The sequence below is a fragment of the Molossus molossus genome, unplaced genomic scaffold (assembly GCF_014108415.1).
Source record: "Molossus molossus isolate mMolMol1 unplaced genomic scaffold, mMolMol1.p scaffold_m16_p_15, whole genome shotgun sequence".
Classification (NCBI taxonomy): Eukaryota; Metazoa; Chordata; class Mammalia; order Chiroptera; family Molossidae; genus Molossus; species Molossus molossus.
In genome coordinates this window covers 79,320,996-79,339,376 of record NW_023425350.1, presented here as the reverse complement: position 1 = coordinate 79,339,376, position 18,381 = coordinate 79,320,996, and the positions used below count along the sequence as shown (strand labels likewise).

The following is an 18,381-nucleotide window of genomic DNA, read 5'->3' as shown; positions in this document are numbered from 1 at the left end:
AACATACAGTGTACCCTGGGCCAGCATGAGACCTGGCTTTAATCAGTGCAGAGAGGGCTTGTTCGTTGTTCTTCATCGCTAATGACTAGCAGAGCACGCTTTCAGATTTGGCCAAGTCTCACGGAGAATCTACAAATATTATTTGGGCTATATTTTCTCATAACTGAATCCATACTTTTGAAGATCACAGGCAGATATGGAACTTTACAACATTCTTTCTATCGGTTTGCTACAAAGCAGGTCACATTACCGAAAAGTCTCCTTTCATGGGAATAGAAATGACAGAATTGACCACACTTGAAAAACAATAAAAGCAATTGATCCTTATAAGCTGAATTAACCAAGGAGTGGCTTCACCTTATATGTGTAAAAACGGACAGGATATGCATTTTCATCTGCACAGCTAGACGCCTGCTGTCACTGGCCACCTGAGGCACCTATGCCGAGTCCCTTGGCTGAACAGAGCAGGGCCTCCAGGTGCAGGGAGTGGGTATCGTGAGGCTGGACCAGCAGCTGCTGTGCCTGCTGTCAGTGCCACGATCAGAGAACCGCACTGAGCACAGCGAGTCCCCCCTGCGCTCCGGACGCCCCGCGCTGGGGGGAAGGAGATGAATGCCCACCGTGAGCCAGCGTTGCCGACGGCTAGGATGGCTCATGGAATACTAGAGAGCGCGTTTCTGTTGGGTGTTTATCTTTGGAAAGATCATCTCTCATGTTTCCCTCCAGCCTACAGAATCCAGTTTAAACATCTACACATATCATAGAACAGTGTCATTTGTCAATTGTCTGGCCCATAAACTTCTTTTATCCCAACTTCCTGTCCTCCAGCGAACAGTCATTCCACAGGCCCCCAAACATGCCAGCCTGTTGACTTCCTTCCAGCCTTGCAGGTGGCCTCCTCGTTTCCTTGACTCGTCTCCTCTTCTTCCTGCTGGCGAGCTCTTTACTTATCTGTGGAGACTTTGCTCAGCCCCCTTTGTGGCGGGGTCACAGCCACGGGCAGGGCACGGGCAGGGCTGCTGCAGTGACCTCTGCCACTTGTCCTCAGGTTGTGAGCTCTCCAGAGGAAAAGCCATGTCTTGTTTGCTTCATCTTCGTTCCCCAGCGCTGGACCCAGAACAGATGCGAAAAAGCGTTGGCCACCACTCACTTGTTATTCACAAACACATTACTGAATGCAGAGATCAGGAGAGAGTCGCGCATGAAGGGGCGGGAAGGCCATTCAGCGACATGAGCTAATAAAAGTAAGTCATTGTGAGGAGACTGAAGGCCATCAGTTTTATGTTCGAAGAATCTTCAGAGTTAAGAAATTCAGCTAGAATGTTCTAGAGTGTAATACGTCTATTTGGGTTATTACTGTGTCGTTCATACTCTCACATTGATGTTCAGAGTGAGGGTGAGAGGCTGTGGACTTTAGGCGTGAAATCTCACATGTTTACATGATGGACAAAGAAATCCCACGTCTCTGTCATGTGCCGCACTACTGTGATATGCTGTGGTGTGACCCTGCATGCAAGGACACTCCTGGCCACACACTTCACGCCCAGTAAGGCTGAGGACAGCCAGACACCAGCCTGCACCATTCCCCGGCACTATGAGTTTCTTGTGCTTTAAAAAAATGAAGGTGACTTAAATTTATGGTGACATTTAAGACTGTTTGCTGTAGATGATCTATGGAGGGGACAGAGAAGGTTTTCTCTCTCTCCATTTCTGGGGGCTGTATTGTGTGTGCCTCCTGACTGGAAGGAGACCAGCTCAGTTGCAGTTTTCGGCACTTACGACGTGACAGAGTGAGGCAGCTGTCTCAGGGCGAGCACACTGCAAACAAAACCTCTGTGATGAAGCCCTCCCGCCTTTGCGGTGGCAGTGAGTGGGTGTGAGGACCAGCACAGGGGGCTTGGGGCGTTTGCTCCAGCCCACAAGATGCATCAATGTCTAGAGGGGCCCCCACTCCCTGCACAGGGCGCAGCCGCGCTGAAGCCTCCGGAACTTGCAAGGGTGTGCTGTCCCCAGCGTCTCCCGGGGCCGGAAGGAACAGGATGACATCGCAGCCAGGTGTCTGGCAGACAGGAGAACCACTCCTGGTGTCATGTCAGGTGCAAAGCCATGGAATGGATCCTGTGGACATTCATGTAAAATTCATTGTTTTTATTCCTACACAAAAGCTGTATTTTCTTTTCGCCATTTTGGAATGGAAACTCCTGTTAAATTGCTCACCTAACAAACTGAAGATTACTGTTGGCCTGGTCCGCATCTGGCCCAGTGACGAGAGGAGCAGGGTCTGAGAAAGAAATGCTTAGCACATTCTCTAAAAAATATTCTCCAGCCTTTTAAAAATCACCTTTTGAAGGATAAACAAACAAAAACATCTAAAGCCAAGAGGGAGAGAGTGGAACAGGGTGGGTATGAGTGATGGAGGGGCTTCAGTTCTTTAGCTCATTTCAGTTTTAGAAATGAAATGATTGGGAAAAGCTGGGTGATGAGGATTTTGGTGTTTATTATTCTTCATTTTCATTTTGAAGCTTAAATGCTTTATAATAAAACCATTTTGAAGCATCTTTTGCATAGGATTAGAGAATTTAAAGAAGTAATATGCCATTATAATTGTTTTTGTCACAAATTTTTGATGTGGCCCTGTTTCAGAAAGGCTCATTAGTGTGTGTTGCTGTGGATGTCTTTCCTTTATAAACATGTTATGGTTCAGAGTCTTGACTGATTTTGGCTTTTACCCCATTATTTTGTATGGGGTAAATCTTGCTTTGTAAAGTCTGGTTAAAGAAAAATTAACCCCAAATATGACAGTTCAGAACTGTAGTGAACCAATAGTTTATATTTGGGAAGGGCTGGCTAGGCGCCCCCTGCAGGCTTGCTCAGAGAGATGCCACTTTCCACTCCTGTCTCTGTCTGTTGCCAGTCTTTCTTATCATGTCAATGTGACAGAGCTTCTGCTCGTCACTGTCACCAAGCACGTGTGACCGGCTCTGGCCATGCTCATCTGGAGGCATGCACTTGGTTGTGGTGACCACCACCACAGGGGAGGTGAATCCAGCAACAATGTGGTCAGCTGAACAGTCTCCCCAAGAGTGTCATCCTCAGAACCCATGGATGTTTTACCTTACTTGACAAAAGGGACTTCACCAATGTGAAGAAGTTAGGACCTTGAGATGGGAAGGTGACCCTGGATATCCAGGTGGGCCTGATGACATCACAAGGTCCTGATGAGAGGGAGGCAGAGGTCAGAGTTAGAGAAGGAGATGTGAGCAGAAAGGCAGGTCAGAGTGATGCAGCCGCAAGCCAAGGATTGCGAGCAGCCTCCAGAAACTAGAAAAGGCAAAGAAAAGATTCTCCCCTAGAGCCTCCAGAAAGAGCACAGCCCTGTTGGAACCTGGATTTCAGTCCAGTGAAGGTGGTTTTGGACTTTTGAGCTCTGCAAGTATAAGATGGTAAGTTTGTGTGTTGCAGGTCACTGCGTTCTTGGTAATGTCTTACAACGGCCACAGGAGAAGATACCAACAGGCTGTGATTGAGAGAGTAAGAGCGAGGGCTGGGCAGGGAAAGGCCTTCTGCACAGCAGAGATGGTCAGTTCACACAGAGTTTGAAAGAGCAAGGGGTCGGTTCTTCCCAGTGTTGGCTTTGAGTCAGACTGCCTGGGGTAGAACCTGGCACTGTCATTTATTAGCAGTGCAACCTTGAGTAAGTGGACCTCTGCTGCCTGTGTCCTCTCACCTGTAAAATGAGAATGATAATAGATCTTACCTCAGAGACTGGTTATGAGGTTTAACTGACATAATTCATGTGATGTGTTTGCACAGTGCTTGTCACAGCCGGAGTAGAGGTGCCATAAACATTGACTTTTGTTATATAAGCCCTCAGCTATTTACAGGCTTGGCTGTGTGTTTATGGTGGCCACCTTTTATTGGTCTATTTAATAGGACACTCTTTCTCTTGGGAACAATATGAATTATGTATTCCTCATGCATATAAATCTAGACTAAATAGCTGCTCATTTGGGGGCAGTGACATTGTGGCTAAATGCTTGGTTCTTTGCTTGGTGGGATTTTTGTTTTGCTTTAATGTGGGGCACAAAGATACACACACATATCTTTTATGGAAGGAACAGGTTTGTTCCTCACATGGAAATGTGTTCTGGTTTCCTGTTTAATCTTAACTCGGCCCTTAGGTTTGCATTCTTCTACCTATCCTTGTGCCCACAGTTAGGGGATTCCCTACCACGTCAGATATTCCTCAGGGTAAGGAGGACTACACGCCGTGTTTGACGTGAGGGGCATGGAGGCTCACTGTTACTCTGAAGTTGTGAGAATGTGGACAACTCCATCACTCATGACAGCACTTGGTTTATGCCATGGCCAGCGCTCTGTGGAAGGGCTCCTCAATCTGACCTCCTGCTTCGTCTGCAGTGCCCGAGGATGCCGTGCTGTTGGTACTTTACAGTAACTGTGTCTCTAAGGATGAGCCCCAGTGTAAGCTAGCATCAGCTCACACTACACTTCCCTCTGTCGGTGGCATTGAGTTGGTCAAGCGTGTCCTTCCAGGCAGAGAGGAGCATGCGCACAGTGAGGCCAGGAGAGTGCAGAGCAGAGCAGGTTGGGGAGTGCAGACAGCCAGGAGCATGCGCACAGTGAGGCCAGGAGAGTGCAGAGCAGAGCAGGTTGGGGAGTGCAGACAGCCAGGAGTATGCGCACAGTGAGGCCAGGAGAGAGCGCAGAGCAGGTTGGGGAGTGCAGACAGCGGAGGCACGTGGTGTGTGCTGCGTGGAGAGGATGAAGGTGCAGCTGGCGTTGTCCACTGAGAAAGTGTGGGAAGAGCTTCAGGTGCCCGACTGGGAGCTGCTCCCACAGCCCTGCCTTTACCAGAGTGTGCAAAGGTGCTATTTTAACATCAATATCATGTGGTCCCAGAGCTTTGGAAATGCTAGGAAAACAAGGTAGAGTTTCCCTCCTCTGGGAATTCCGAGAGCCTAGTAACACATTCAAAATTTCCCAGAAGTGGATACGGTAGATAAGTAGAAATGAGACCCAGAACTAAGGCATTGGGATAAAATAGAGTGTGTGGGGGTGGAGGGGGGCAGAGTCCAAGGAATACTCAGGATGAGAGTTAGAAAATAATTGGTGGCCAGTTCGGTGGTGCTAGGGGCACTGAGGAGGCGTGCTGGGGAGAGACATTGAATGCGACCACAGTTTCAAGTTGAGGATTTTAGGCAATAGCTTAGCATTTAGGCACTGGAGGAAAAGAGAAGGTGGGACTGATTTTATAGAACGATAATGGGTTTTGAATGCAGTATGGACTTGTTTTCTCTGTGCTGCTGATAGGACAGCTGGTGGTGCCCGTGTCCACAGCCTATGATATGGGATCTGGAGTGAGGAGAGTGGAGGGACAGAGCAGGTGGAAGCCAGCAGTTCAGACCATGGGTAGCGATTCAGACCTCCAGAGAGAGTAGGGTTTCCAAGGATGCAGGTCACATTCGATTATAAAATCAAGGGATAATGTGGTCATGGGCAGAAGGGTGGGCCACGTGTAGCTCTTAATGCTGACTCACATTCTGATCAGGATCACGGCCAAGTTGAAATAGCAGCTGCATCTTTCATTGCAGAATCATCACTTGTGCAATGACTATGAACAAGTACGTGGAAGAAAACGTATCTCAAAAATCCTACACGACCATCAAGTACTTCATGAAGATGCTGAGCAGTGTCAGCGAGACCCTGATCTTCATCTTCATGGGCGTGTCCACCGTCGGGAAGAACCACGAGTGGAACTGGGCCTTCGTGTGCTTCACCCTGGCCTTCTGCCTGATCTGGAGAGCCCTGGGTAACGCGCGTGTTTCCCCAAACGCTGTCATCAGCGCCCTGGCAGCGCGAGGCTTTCTTCTCGCCCTCCCTCTGCTGCTGCTGCTCCATCTCTCTGGCCTTCCCTTCGTGCTCCCTCGCCCCCCTCCTCTTCTTCCTTTCTTCTCTTCTCCCTCGTCCTGATCGGTTCTTTCCTTCCTCGAGCATGTCAGGCCTTTGTTGTAGTCAAGTTAAACTTCCTTGGCTCCTCTGAGTCCACGTTTGTCACATCAGCTTTCACGCAGGAGCCCAGTGGCATGAGCACAGCAGAGGAAGTGGGGGAGGGGAAGATTTCCTGGGGCCTATTCTTTATTTTTTTTTCCTCACCCGAGGATATTTTTCCATTTTTTGTACAGATAGAGTGGGAGGAAGAGAGAGGAAGGAGAGCGAGAGAGAGAGAAACATCGACGTGAAGGGACACATTGAGTAGCTGCCACCCGCACGACCAACCAGGGCCGGGGACAAACTGCAACCGAAGTACCTGCTTTTAGCGGGAACCGAACCCGGGTCTCTCCGGACCGCAGGCCGATGCTCTAACCACTGAGCCAAACCAGCCAGGGCTCCTGGGGCCTATTCTTAAACCCTTTCCCTGTCCCAGAAGCCCAGAGAGCTCGTCCCGGAATTGACACATCCTGGCCTCAACAGCCGGTTTTTCGGTTCTGTTTTCTGTCTCAGGTGTCTTTGTCCTGACGCAGGCCATTAACTGGTTCCGGACAATTCCCCTGACCTTCAAGGACCAGTTCATCATCGCCTACGGAGGGCTGCGGGGGGCCATCTGCTTCGCGCTGGTGTTTCTCCTGCCTGCTGCCGTGTTTCCGCGGAAGAAGCTCTTCATCACGGCCGCGATCGTCGTCATATTCTTCACTGTCTTCATCCTGGTGAGTAGAGGGCCTCTGTCCCGGCAAGGCTCTGCCTCTGGAGGAGGAGACTGGCCCTTTCAGACCCGCACAGTGAGCTCCTTCCAGCTGCCGCCTCCCAGAGGTGTGTTGAGCTTCAGTAGCAAGGGTCCTAGGGAAGGGGTATTTCCTGTGTCCCTGGCGTGTGCAGCGGCCCCAGCGGGACCCAGCCTGGTCACGTGGCCCACAGAGAGGATGCAGTATGGAAGGACACAGCTACTTCACTACTGCAAACGTGTGAACTGGCTTCGCTAACCTTGTCATCTGACCCAGCACTTGGCTCACTGCATGCTGGTGTGTGGGAACCTTTGAGCAGCTACTGACCGGAACTGACTGCTGAGCAGTGTCCTGTGGACGGTGGGAGGAGTTAACACCCGCTTGATGTTGGGGGGACAAATGACGGCAGGTGGAGCATGGCCTGTGCCGGGATCTGACGCAGCAGGCTCATCCGTCTTTGTAGGTTACTGAGCCAGCCCTCTGGAGTGCCAGTATTTTGGGGATATTGACAGTAAATGTGTGCTGGACTCCTGCTGTGAGCTAGGCCGTGCCTCGGGAGCTTAGGGGCCAGGAGTGAACCAACACAGAGATATCACTGCCCCTGCGAAGCTTACACTCCAGGGAGGATGGCAGACACTGGACAGTCAACACAGTGTCAGTAAATCAGAGAGTGTGCTTGGAGGTCAAAGATGCTCTATAGGAAGAAGGAAGTCAGGCATGCTGAGGGGCATACAGTTTTAAATAGACTCATTATGGAAGGAAACAACAACAAAAAGTGACCCGAGCAAAAGCTTGTGGGGGTGAAGGAAGTAGCTGAGCTGGAGGGCGTTTCAGGCCAAAGGGACTGCCAGGCAGCGGCGGGAGCGTGGTGCTCCGGCCAGCGTGCGGGAGGGAAGTGGGACGAAGTGAGCTGGGAGGACCTGGGTCCTGAGTCAGGAAGACTTCGCAGGCCAGTGTCAGAACTTCAGCTCTTCTCCAGGTTAAGTGGGGCCGTCAGAAGGCTGTGTGCAGAAGCAAGATGTGTCTTTACTTTTGATTTTTTTATTAAATGTATTGGAGTGACATTGGTTAATAAGATCATATAGGTTTCAATTTCAATTGCACATTTTGGTGATATATAACCTGTATATTGCATTGTGTGCCCATCACCCAAAATCAAATCATCTTCTATCACTATATGCTTGGTCCACTTTACCCCCAACACCCTGTTCCCTCTGGTAACCACCATACTGTTGTCTGTGTTTATGAGTTTCAGTTTTATATCCCACATATGAGTGAAATCATATAATTAACTTTTTCTGTCTGACTAATTTCACTTAGTGCGATATTCTCAAGGTCCATTCATGTTGTTACAAATGGCAATGTTTCATCTTTTCTTATGGCTCAGTAGCATTCCATAGTATATATGTACCACATCTCCTTTATCCAGTCATCTATTGAAGGACACTCTGGTTGTCTCCATGCTTTGGCCATCGTGAATAATGCTGCACTGAACATGGGGTGCATTTTGTGAATAAATGTTTTTGAGTTTTTTGGGTAGATATCCAGAAGGGATTGCTGGGTCATATGGTAGTCTATTCTTAATTTTTTGAGGAATCAGCAGACTGTTTTCCATAGTGGCTGTACCTCTTTATATTCTGATCAGCAGTAAATGAGGGTTCCTTTTCCTCTCCAACCTCTCCAACACTTGTTATTATTTATCTTGTTGATAATAGCCATTCTAACAGGTGTGAGGTGTTATCTCATTGTAGTTTTGATTTGCATTTTCCTAATAGCTAGTGAAGTTTAGCATCTTATCATATATCTATTGACCATTTGTATGTCTTCTTGGGAGAAGTATCTGTTCAGCTCCTCTGCCCAATTTTTAATTGGATTGTTTGTTTGGTGTTGAGTTGTATGAGTTCTTTATGTATTTTGGGTATTAACCCCTTGTCAGAGCTATTGTTTTTATATATCATCTTCCATTTGCTAGGTTGCCTTTTTGATTTGTTGGTAGTTTCTTTTGCAGTGTTAAAGCTTTTAATTTGATATAATTCTATTAATTTATTTTTGCCTTTATTTTCCTTGCCTTTGTGGTCAAATTCATAAAATGTTCTATAAGACAAAGGTCTATAAGTTTAGTGCTTATGTTTTCTTCTATGTAATATATTGTTTCAGATCTTATATATAGGTATTTGATCCATTTAGAATTAATTTTTGTACATGAGGACAAACTGTAGTCTGGTTTCATTCTTTTGCATGCGGCTTTCCAACTTTCCAATTTTCCCGGCTCCATTGTGTGTTTCTGGCTCCTTTGTCAAAAATTATCTGCCCATATACATGTGGTTTTATTTCTGAGCTTTCGGCTCTGTTCCATTGGTCGGTGTGTCTGGTTTTCTGCCAGTACTATGCAATTTTGATTATCATAGCTCTGTAGTATAATTTGAAATCAGGTAGCCTGATACCTCTGGCTATTTTTTTTTTCCTCGGGCTTTGGTTATTCAGGATCTTTTGTAACCACAAATCTTTTGTAACCATATAAATCTGATGATTTTTTTTGTTCAATTTCTTTAAGAAATGACATTGGGATTTTGATGGGGATTGCATTAAATTTATGTATTGTTTTAGGTAATATGACCATTTTAACTATGTTGATTCTTCCAATCCATGAACTTGGAATATCAATATCTTTCCATTTCATTGTGTGTTTTTTAAATCTCTTTTAATAATGCTTTGTAGTTTTCAGGATATAGGTCCTTCACATCCTCTGTTAAGTTTATTTATTCTTTTTTTGTTGCAATTTGAAAAGGAATTTTTTTTTAATTTCTTTTTCTGAAGTTTCATTGTTCGTATATAGGAATGGGGTAGATTTTTGTATATTGATTTTGTATCTTGCAACTTTACTGTATTTGTTTATTGTTTCTAATAGGTTTTTTTTTGGTGGAGTCTTATTGTTTTCTATGTACAGAATCATGTCATCTGCAAAAAGTGACACTTGTACTTCTTCTTTCCCAATGTGGGTGTCTTGTATTTCTTTATCTTGCCCGATTGCTCTGGCTAGGACTCCAGTTCTGTGTTGGGTAAGAGTGGCGGGAGTGGGCATCCTTGTCTTGTTCCTGATTTTAGATGACTTGCTTTGGGCACTGAGAGAACAGCACGCGAAGATGAGGGAAGAAGTGGGAAATGCAGTGCTCAGGCCCAGGCGTCGTCAGGCAAGACCAGTGTGGGGCCGCACAGCGAGTGACATGGGCTGAGCCTCAGATACACTCAAGGGGAAACTTACAGGATCCCCCGACGGGTCAGACCTGGGGTACGAAGGAGAGAGGAATCGGGGAGGACACCGGGGTTTATTCTGTGCAGCTAGAAGACAGACTTGCCCTCCAGTGAGGGTGGGGAGCTGTGTCGAGGGGGAGTGGGACGTTGGTGGTGAGTGATAGTGTGCTGGGCCAGGGGTGGCTCTCACACCTACAAGTGGAGGTGTGAGCAGGCAAGGCGCCGAGAGGCCGGGCTCAGGGAAGAGCGAAGTCATCGGCAGACAGCCGTGAAACTGGAGTAATGACCAAGGGAGCAGAAACATATGTCAATGAAACCAAAAAGGAGGACCCGTCTTAAGACATTGGGGAGGAGGAAAAGCAGCGAGGAGTCTGGACAGTGATGAGTGACAACAGAGGAAAAACGGGCTGTTTCCTTTTATTTATTTTTTTAGAGTTGTTTACCACTTACTCACAGCATGCTTCCTAGGTGCCTGAGGTCTAAACAGCGTTCACGCTGACTCATGAACGCTCACAACCATTCTGTGGCCCGGAGGTCTGCGAGGGGTCACTGTTATTACTCCCATTGTACAGATGAGGAAACTGAGACACCGAAGCTGAGGGAAAGCTCTTTTCCCACGTTTACACAACTAGTGAAATGTACAGCTGGGAGTCAGAACCAGTCTGGTCTGAACTCTGAGTGAAATGCCAGTGGATTGTGGAGTGTGCTAAGTGCTCAGTACTGCAACTCACAGAGCTTCTCCTCCGTCTTCCTAGTCAGTTCTCCAAAAAGCACTTCATTTTTTTTTTTTTAATCCTCACCCAAGGATTTTTTTTCCTATTTATCTTCAGATAGAGTGGGAAGGAGGGAGAGAGAGAAAAACATTGATGTGAGAGGGACACATTGAGTGGCTGCCTCCTGCATGACCCTGACCGGGGCTGGGGATGAACTGCAACCGAGGTACGTGCCCTTGGCCGGAATTGAACCCACGACTACTTGGTTCATGGGCCGATGCTCTAACCACTGAGCGAAACTGGACAGGGCAAAGCACTTCATTCTTCATTCATTCATACCTCCCAGCGTGGGGGACAGCGGGTTGTCCTGTCCAAGGAATCGGGGAGACAGGTGCGTTGGGAGACCCTGTCCTAGAGTAAGCCGCAGGCACTTGCAATTCCAGCACCCGTCAGTGACCCTCCTTGTGCAGCCGCTCCACAAGGCCTTCCCATGTGCATTCTCTCATGTCGCCTCAAAGCAAGCTTCCGAGGACGAGACCCATGCGGCCAAACAGAGAGCAGAGCACCCCAGTGACGCACGTCAGCAAACGGTGGCAGCTGAAGTTGAGCCTGAGCTCTGCTCTGTAGGGCAACTTGGAAGTATTGAGCCGCTGCTTTCCCTTAGAGAAGACATCTACCAGGTTATGGTTGGTGACATGTTTGGTTATAGTCACACAGACCAGCTTTGGCTCAGATATCCCCTGTTGGTCTGAGTCCCTTCTTTTTATGTTCCCCCTTTTCTAATTTAAGAAAGTAAGAAAATGCCTTTAGAATCTAAAAATAAACAAGTTCCGTTGACTTTCTTCATATAATATTCTCATTACCTAAAGGCTGAATATAAAACTGAGATCCTAATTAGTCATTACAGTTAGGGCATTTATGAGCAAAAACTTTAAAATGTCCATGCGGGGAACAAGAATACAGTACATTTTGTTAAGCCACTGAGAGAGCACAAACATAGGAAAGCATAGTTAGGATAATTATAATACATTTCTGACCTAAATGACTAGTGATACTTATTATTAGAATTCACATACAAATGGAGTGACTTGGTGATTTTTAAGTCCTGCTGCCACCAGCTGCTGGAACTTCACTTTGGACAGCAGCACCTGCTCTGTGACCCCATCAGGGCCTCGCTGTCTGCCCTCTGGGTTAATGACCAGCATGGCACCCTTCCCGGATGCAGGCAGACGCCTGAACGTGGCGGAGCAGCAGATGTCTTCGCTTCATCTCTCCAGTGTGGTGTTCACGGATCCTTTCAATAAGTCATTCGTTTAGCAACTCTCACACTTTGCCTGAGGCAGAAGAAGAGAATCCATTTGCCTTGAGCATTTTCATCTCCTAGGAGCACCCTTGGGGTGAGTGACAGGCTGCCTCTCCTCCCGTCTGCCCTGTGCTGACCCACAGCGTCCTGCCGAGGCCTGTCAGTGTGCTGGCCCTCTCCATGCCACAGAACTGAGTGTAAATATGAAACAGTCATGTCAGTCTAGTGCAACTAGGATCTAGGTCTTTTGGAGATACACAGATCAGCTGTTATTGTCTACAGTGCTTCCCAAAAATCTGCAGTGAAAACCCAGCTTCCTCCCCACAATATCATGGGCATGTACATTTATAAAATACAGTAAAATGACCTACTAGGAAGAAACAATTCAGGAGGGAACATACAAATACAAGCTTACCTTTTTTAGTTATTAGGTTCAACAGACATTACATTCCTGCAATGAACGAACAGCATAGGAAAAAAGAAAAGTATTACAAAGAAGCACATTGTTGTTCATTGAACGTGTGTAGTGGTTAATAGAGAGTATTATTATTGCACACATAATAGTTTGGCTCTTTGGAATTGTATTTCAACCTAAAGATGTAAGAGAGGTCCCATATTCATTTCATTCCCCATCTTCAAAGCTGACACACCCACTTTGGATGAATACCGTCTGTATCAATGTTTAACTTTGATTAGCAAAGTGGTTAATATACAAATGACAAACACAGAGGTAACAAACCAAATAGTTTAGATACGTTGGCTATATTTGTTATGGTAAACTATCAAGGAAAATATTCAGTGATGGTGATATTTGGGGGTCAGTATTTGAAGTCTGTAAGCACACCATGAGCAGCCTTCTCTGTTGGCATTCAGGAAGCCTGGCAGAGCTCCCCTGATGCCCACGAGGGGAGGAATCCTTGTGGTCGCACAGCTTCCTTGCCAATTATCGGCCCCACTCTGTCTGCACACGTCGCGGACTGATGAGTGCTGTCTGGGCCTTGGCTGACCACTTTCTCCCTCCCTTTCTCCTGCCCACCCCAGCTCTTAAGAGACTATGAACACACACGTGTGCGCACATGCACATGCACACAAACACACACATACTCTTTTCACAAAGAACTTTTTCCTGCATATATGAATAATTAAGAAACTTGGGGAAGGAATCCTGGAAGGAGCTACTCAATGGGTTAAAAACATGGTAGGAATAATTATAATCATAAAATTCTGCCTTTTGCATAAAAGCTATGCAACTACCAACTTCTATGTTATATTGTTAAACTTTAAACTGTCTTTCTCGCCGGCCAGTGTGGCTCAGTGGTTGAGCATTGACCCATGCACCAAGACGTCGCCTGTTCGATTCCCGGCCAGGGCACATGCCCAAGTTGTGGGCCTGCTCCTCAGTGGGGCGTGCAGGAGGCGGCCAATCGATGTTCTCTCTCATCGATGTTTCTGTCTCTCCCTCTCCCATCCTCTCTCTCTCAAATCAATAAAGAAAAAAATTGTTTTAAATAATAAATACACTTTCTATTTCACTAGTTCTATAGGGTGACTCTTCCATCCTGACAGTGTGGCATTAACACTGTCTTCTGAAATGGAGTTCCATGTGGCATGGTTTCTTATTTGATGCCAAGATTTACAGTGAGAATGGGGACATTTCTTGAATGGATTGATAACTAGAGAAAGCCTCTTTATGAAGCACATTACCATGTCACCAGAAGAGAGCCTTCGTTGTGGAATATTGAATACAGGAGCAAGCCCGATTCCTGGGACGTGTAAAGACATCTTTGAAGTCACATTGTAATGGTGTAGAAACTAGAAGCTGTCTGTTTTCTTTCAAACTCAGTCAGGATGGGGGAGCCCAGGATTCAGAAGCGCTGGAGTGGCCAGGGTTGGCCGTGGCTCAGCCTGACCGGCCCCCGCGGATCTCCGCCCTGGGACCCGACGCTGGCCTCCGGGGGGGCAGGGCCACAGGGGGGGCAGGGCCACAGGGGGGCAGGGCCACAGGGGGGACAGGGCCACAGGGGGGGCAGGGCCACAGGGGGGGCAGGGCCACAGGGGCCAAGGCGGCCGCCAACCCGATGGTTCAGCCGGGCGATCTGCTGTGTTCTGTGACAACATTAAGCAAAATGGTATTCAAAGAAAGAGAAACTTAGCATCTTCAGTGCACTTTTCTATGAAAGGAAAGAGGATTAGAGCACAGTAGTTATTTGATCAATCCCTGTGAACGGCAGCCTGGGGGCCGACCTCTGCAGCAGGCTACCTCAGCCTGCTAAATGTTCGCGGATGTTCGCAGAAGACACCTGACTCCTGCGTCGCAAAGGACTTGACTCCTGTCATACTGATGTGTGTCAGTTCCCACACCCGAGTCCCCACGGGGTGACAAAGGCGGGGGTGAACGTCTGCACCCACAGTGGCTGACAGGTGGGACAGACACCGAGCTCGAGGCCTCACCGCTTAGGTCAGCTTGTTGCAAGAGCGACCCAGACAGCGGCCCAGGAGAACGCAGAGCCTTGGTGACCGCACCCTCGCTGGGCGGAGCGTCGCTCGGTCCCTGTGCGGGGTGGGGGTGGGGGGGCCAGCACGCACCACTGACCGACAGCGCCGAGGGCGGCGCATCCAGGGAGCCTTCCACGAAGCTTCGATTTGTTAAAGAAATGGTCGTAGGTTTTGTTTATGTGTCTGTAATGTAATAATGAAACACTCCTATAACCCTTTCACATGTACCATTGCTAAGGAGAGTTCTGTGGCATTCGGAAACATTTATTCTAGATCTAAAATGAGCAAGATGATGAGGATTTTTTTTTTGTTTTTTTTTGTTTTTCATCCTCACCTGAGGGCATTTTTCCATCTTTTGTACAGATAGAGTGGGAGGGAGAGAGAGGAAGAGAGAGAGAGAGAGAGAGAGAGAGAGAGAGAGACATCGACATGAAAAGGACACATCGAGTGGCTGCCACCCGCACGACCAACCAGGGCCGGGGACAAACTGCAACCGAGGTACGTGCCCTTAGCGGGAACCGAACCCGGGTCTCTCCAGACCGCAGGCCGACGCTCTAACCGCTGAGCCAAACCGGCCAGGGCTGATGAGGATTTTTTAAGACAAAAAATTAAGGTGAATAATTGAGGGTACGAGGAGGAAGGGTAAGAGGGAGTACCCAGGCTTTCCGACGGAGCAAGCAGGGGACAACGCGATCGGATTTAGTGCCGGGAGTAGGGGTTGGTGGGTGGGAAGCCAGGTGTTGAGGTCCCATTCCAGACAGACGTGCACGTTGCCTGCAGGCACCAGGGACACGGAGGGGCGGCTGTGCATGTGGGCCTGGAGCTGGTAGGAGGAGCCAGAGTGGGAGACTGACTGCGACACACCCATGTTTAAAGCAGGAGTCTTGCAGAAACCACTTAGGCAGTGAGTGCAGAGAGGCTGGTGTACTGATATTTGGAAGTCAAAGAAGAGGTTCAGGAACCAGCTCGGGGACTGAAAAGGTGAACAATAAAGGGGAAGGAAAGCAGCAGGAGCTTGTCTTGAAGTCAAGTGGAGAAAGTGTTTAGGAAGGAGAGGGTTCTAGCACCCCTGACAGGTGCATCTGGTTGGTCAGGCAGGTGGGCACAGAGAGTGCACTCTGGGTGCAGCTGGGTGGTCAGGCAGGAGCCACAGAGAGTGCACTCTGGGTGCAGCTGGGTGGTCAGGTGCAGCTGGGTGGTCAGGCAGGTGGGCACAGAGAGTGCACTCTGGGTGCAGCTGGGTGGTCAGGCAGGTGGGCACAGAGAGTGCACTCTGGGTGCAGCTGGGTGGTCAGGCAGGTGGGCACAGAGTGCATTCTGGGTGCTGCTGGGTGGTCAGGTGCAGCTGGGTGGTCAGGCAGGTGGGAACAGAGAGTATCTGGGTGCAGCTGGGTTGGTCATGGTGCAGCTGGGTGGTCAGGCAGGGGGCACAGAGAGTACTCTGGGTGCAGCTGGGTGGTCAGGTGCAGCTGGGTGGTCAGGCAGGTGGGCACAGAGAGTACTCTGGGTGCAGCTGGGTGGTCAGGTGCAGCTGGGTGGTCAGGCAGGTGGGCACAGAGAGTACTCTGGGTGCAGCTGGGTGGTCAGGCAGGTGGGCACAGAGAGTGTACTCTGGGTGCAGCTGGGTGGTCAGGCAGGTGGGCACAGAGAGTGTACTCTGGGTGCAGCTGGGTGGTCAGGCAGGTGGGCACAGAGAAGTGTACTCTGGGTGCAGCTGGGTGGTCAGGCAGGTGGGCGCAGAGAGTGTCTCTGGGTGCAGCGCGTGGTGCAGCAGGTGGGCAACAGAGTGTAACTCTGGGAGCAGCTGGGTGGTCAGGCAGGTGGGCACAGAGAGTGCCACTCTGGGTGCAGTGGGTGGTCAGGCAGGTGGGCACAGAGAGTGTACTCTGGGTGCAGCTGGGTGGTCAGGCAGGTGGGCACAGAGAGTGTACTCTGGGTGCAGCTGGGTGGTCAGGCAGGTGGGCACAGAGAGTGTACTCTGGGAGCAGCTGGGTGGTCAGGCAGGTGGGCACAGAGAGTGTACTCTGGGTGCAGCTGGGTGGTCAGGCAGGTGGGCACAGAGAGTGTACTCTGGGAGCAGCTCGGTGGTCAGGCAGGTGGGCACAGAGAGTGCACTCTGGGTGCTGCTGGGTGGTCAGGCAGGTGGGCACAGAGAGTGTACTCTGGGAGCAGCTGGGTGGTCAGGCAGGTGGGTACAGAGAGTGCATTCTGGGTGCTGCTGGGTAGTCAGGCAGGGGGCACAGATTATACCCTGCTGGGTGCATTGACTTGGTGAAGAGAGGGATGAGTGGCATTTCACAAAGTCACTCATTTGGAGCTAAAGAAGGGTACCCTGCTGGATTGCATTCCAGGAAGGAGGTGAGAGAGAAGCAGGAGGCAGGAGATACAGGCAATTCATTTGAGGTCTCCAAGAGATAGGGGTAGTAACCGGAGGGGATATGTGCCAATGCAGGGTTTTTCTTTCTCTTTTGAAAGGATAGACGCCATCGCAGCATGTCTGAATATTGGTGTACGGTTGGAGAGCCACCGGGAGGCCGGGAGGGGGGGGGGGACCGGGACAGGGTGTGCTGTGCTCTGGGGAGCCCTGAAACAGGCGTTGGGGGCTTGCGAGGCTGGAGTGGAGTGTGAGCACCCAGGGGCTCCATCCGCTGTGACAGCTCAGTGACAGTGTGTCCAGGGGGCCTGATCTCTGCCATTGGGTTTGTAAAGGGAGAAAGGCCTTCCATAAGCTAGCACATCAATAACAGTGATTTTAAAAAATAAAATAGTTTCTTCAAATTTTTCTGAAACTTGCCTGCTAAATCAGCAAAGAAATATAGGACAGTTCCTTACACCTTTATTTAAAAAGTAATTCTAAGAAAAACACAAGGAAATCTGTTTCTTTCAAAAGAACAAACCAAGGGGACGTCTGCGTTTGGCAGGACAGCGGCTTCTGTGGGCTAGAGCGCCGGCTGCGGGGTGGTGGACAGTCCGCTGACCCAAGCTTCCCTCCATCCGCCTCACTCCAGGGGTCCCGTCTGTCCTGCCAAAGCCCAGTGAGAAGGTGAACATTTTCCTTGGGCTTTGAAATGTTTTGCAGTGGTTTGGTGGAAGTCAAAGGTGTTGGGTTTTGTTGCTGTTGTTTTTAAGGTAGAGAGCTATTCTTCTAGACCTTATCAGGCTGCTCCCAGGATGACCTAAATTAGAAAGTCTCCAGTGTGCCATCTCAAAGGTATTCCCCCCCCACCAGTATCTCCAGCTGGAGACCTAGGCTCCTAGAATATACCATCTGATTTAAGGGCATTAATACGACACAGATGCCAAGCACTCTGGCTCTTTAAGAGAAGGACTGAGGAAGGCAGAAGGAAGGAAGAGGCAGTGAGGGGAACTTACCAAATGGCTCCTCCCAGCATGCTCTTCACTGCTGCAAGGGTGAGGGGAGAGGAGGCTGATCACCAAAGGGACAGTGTCAGCGATCCACTGCCTATAATCAATACTTTTTATTAATCATAAACTAATTATAAGGCATATTAAAGTTCTGGAAACCTGAGTTGGTCTGGGCACTGGGCCCTGCTTGCTCCCTGCAGTCGACTAGTTTTGTGACAACGCCTTCATTTCTAGCCTGCTCCTCCCCTGGGGGCAGCACCAGGACTGGGCGGCCCGGCCCCTCCTACCTTTATGTACTCACTTATTTACTAAATGAATAGTGACAGAAAAAAAGCTCAGCGGTTTATGCCCTTAGAACATATTACATAGTTTTAAAATTGCATTGATTTGTTGATTTTTTCCTGGGGTTGTTATTAAACTAGTGGCTTCATGGAATCCGGAATCAATGAAATCCATCTTTGTGACCCACAGGTGTGTGCCCATTTTCTCTTACATAAGTTGTAAATCACAG

The 18,381-nt window shown here is 48.9% G+C and overlaps 1 protein-coding gene across 1 annotated transcript in view; it reads left to right on the top strand.

The window, feature by feature from the left end:
• The window catches only part of SLC9A2 (solute carrier family 9 member A2), a 97,822-nt gene that overhangs the window by 55,627 nt on the left and 23,814 nt on the right, over nucleotides 1–18,381 (top strand). The window contains exons 4-5 of the mRNA XM_036262956.1: nucleotides 5,613–5,830; nucleotides 6,523–6,725. Of these exons, the coding sequence (XP_036118849.1) occupies nucleotides 5,613–5,830; nucleotides 6,523–6,725 (421 nt within the window). The remainder of the gene's footprint in view (nucleotides 1–5,612; nucleotides 5,831–6,522; nucleotides 6,726–18,381) is intronic.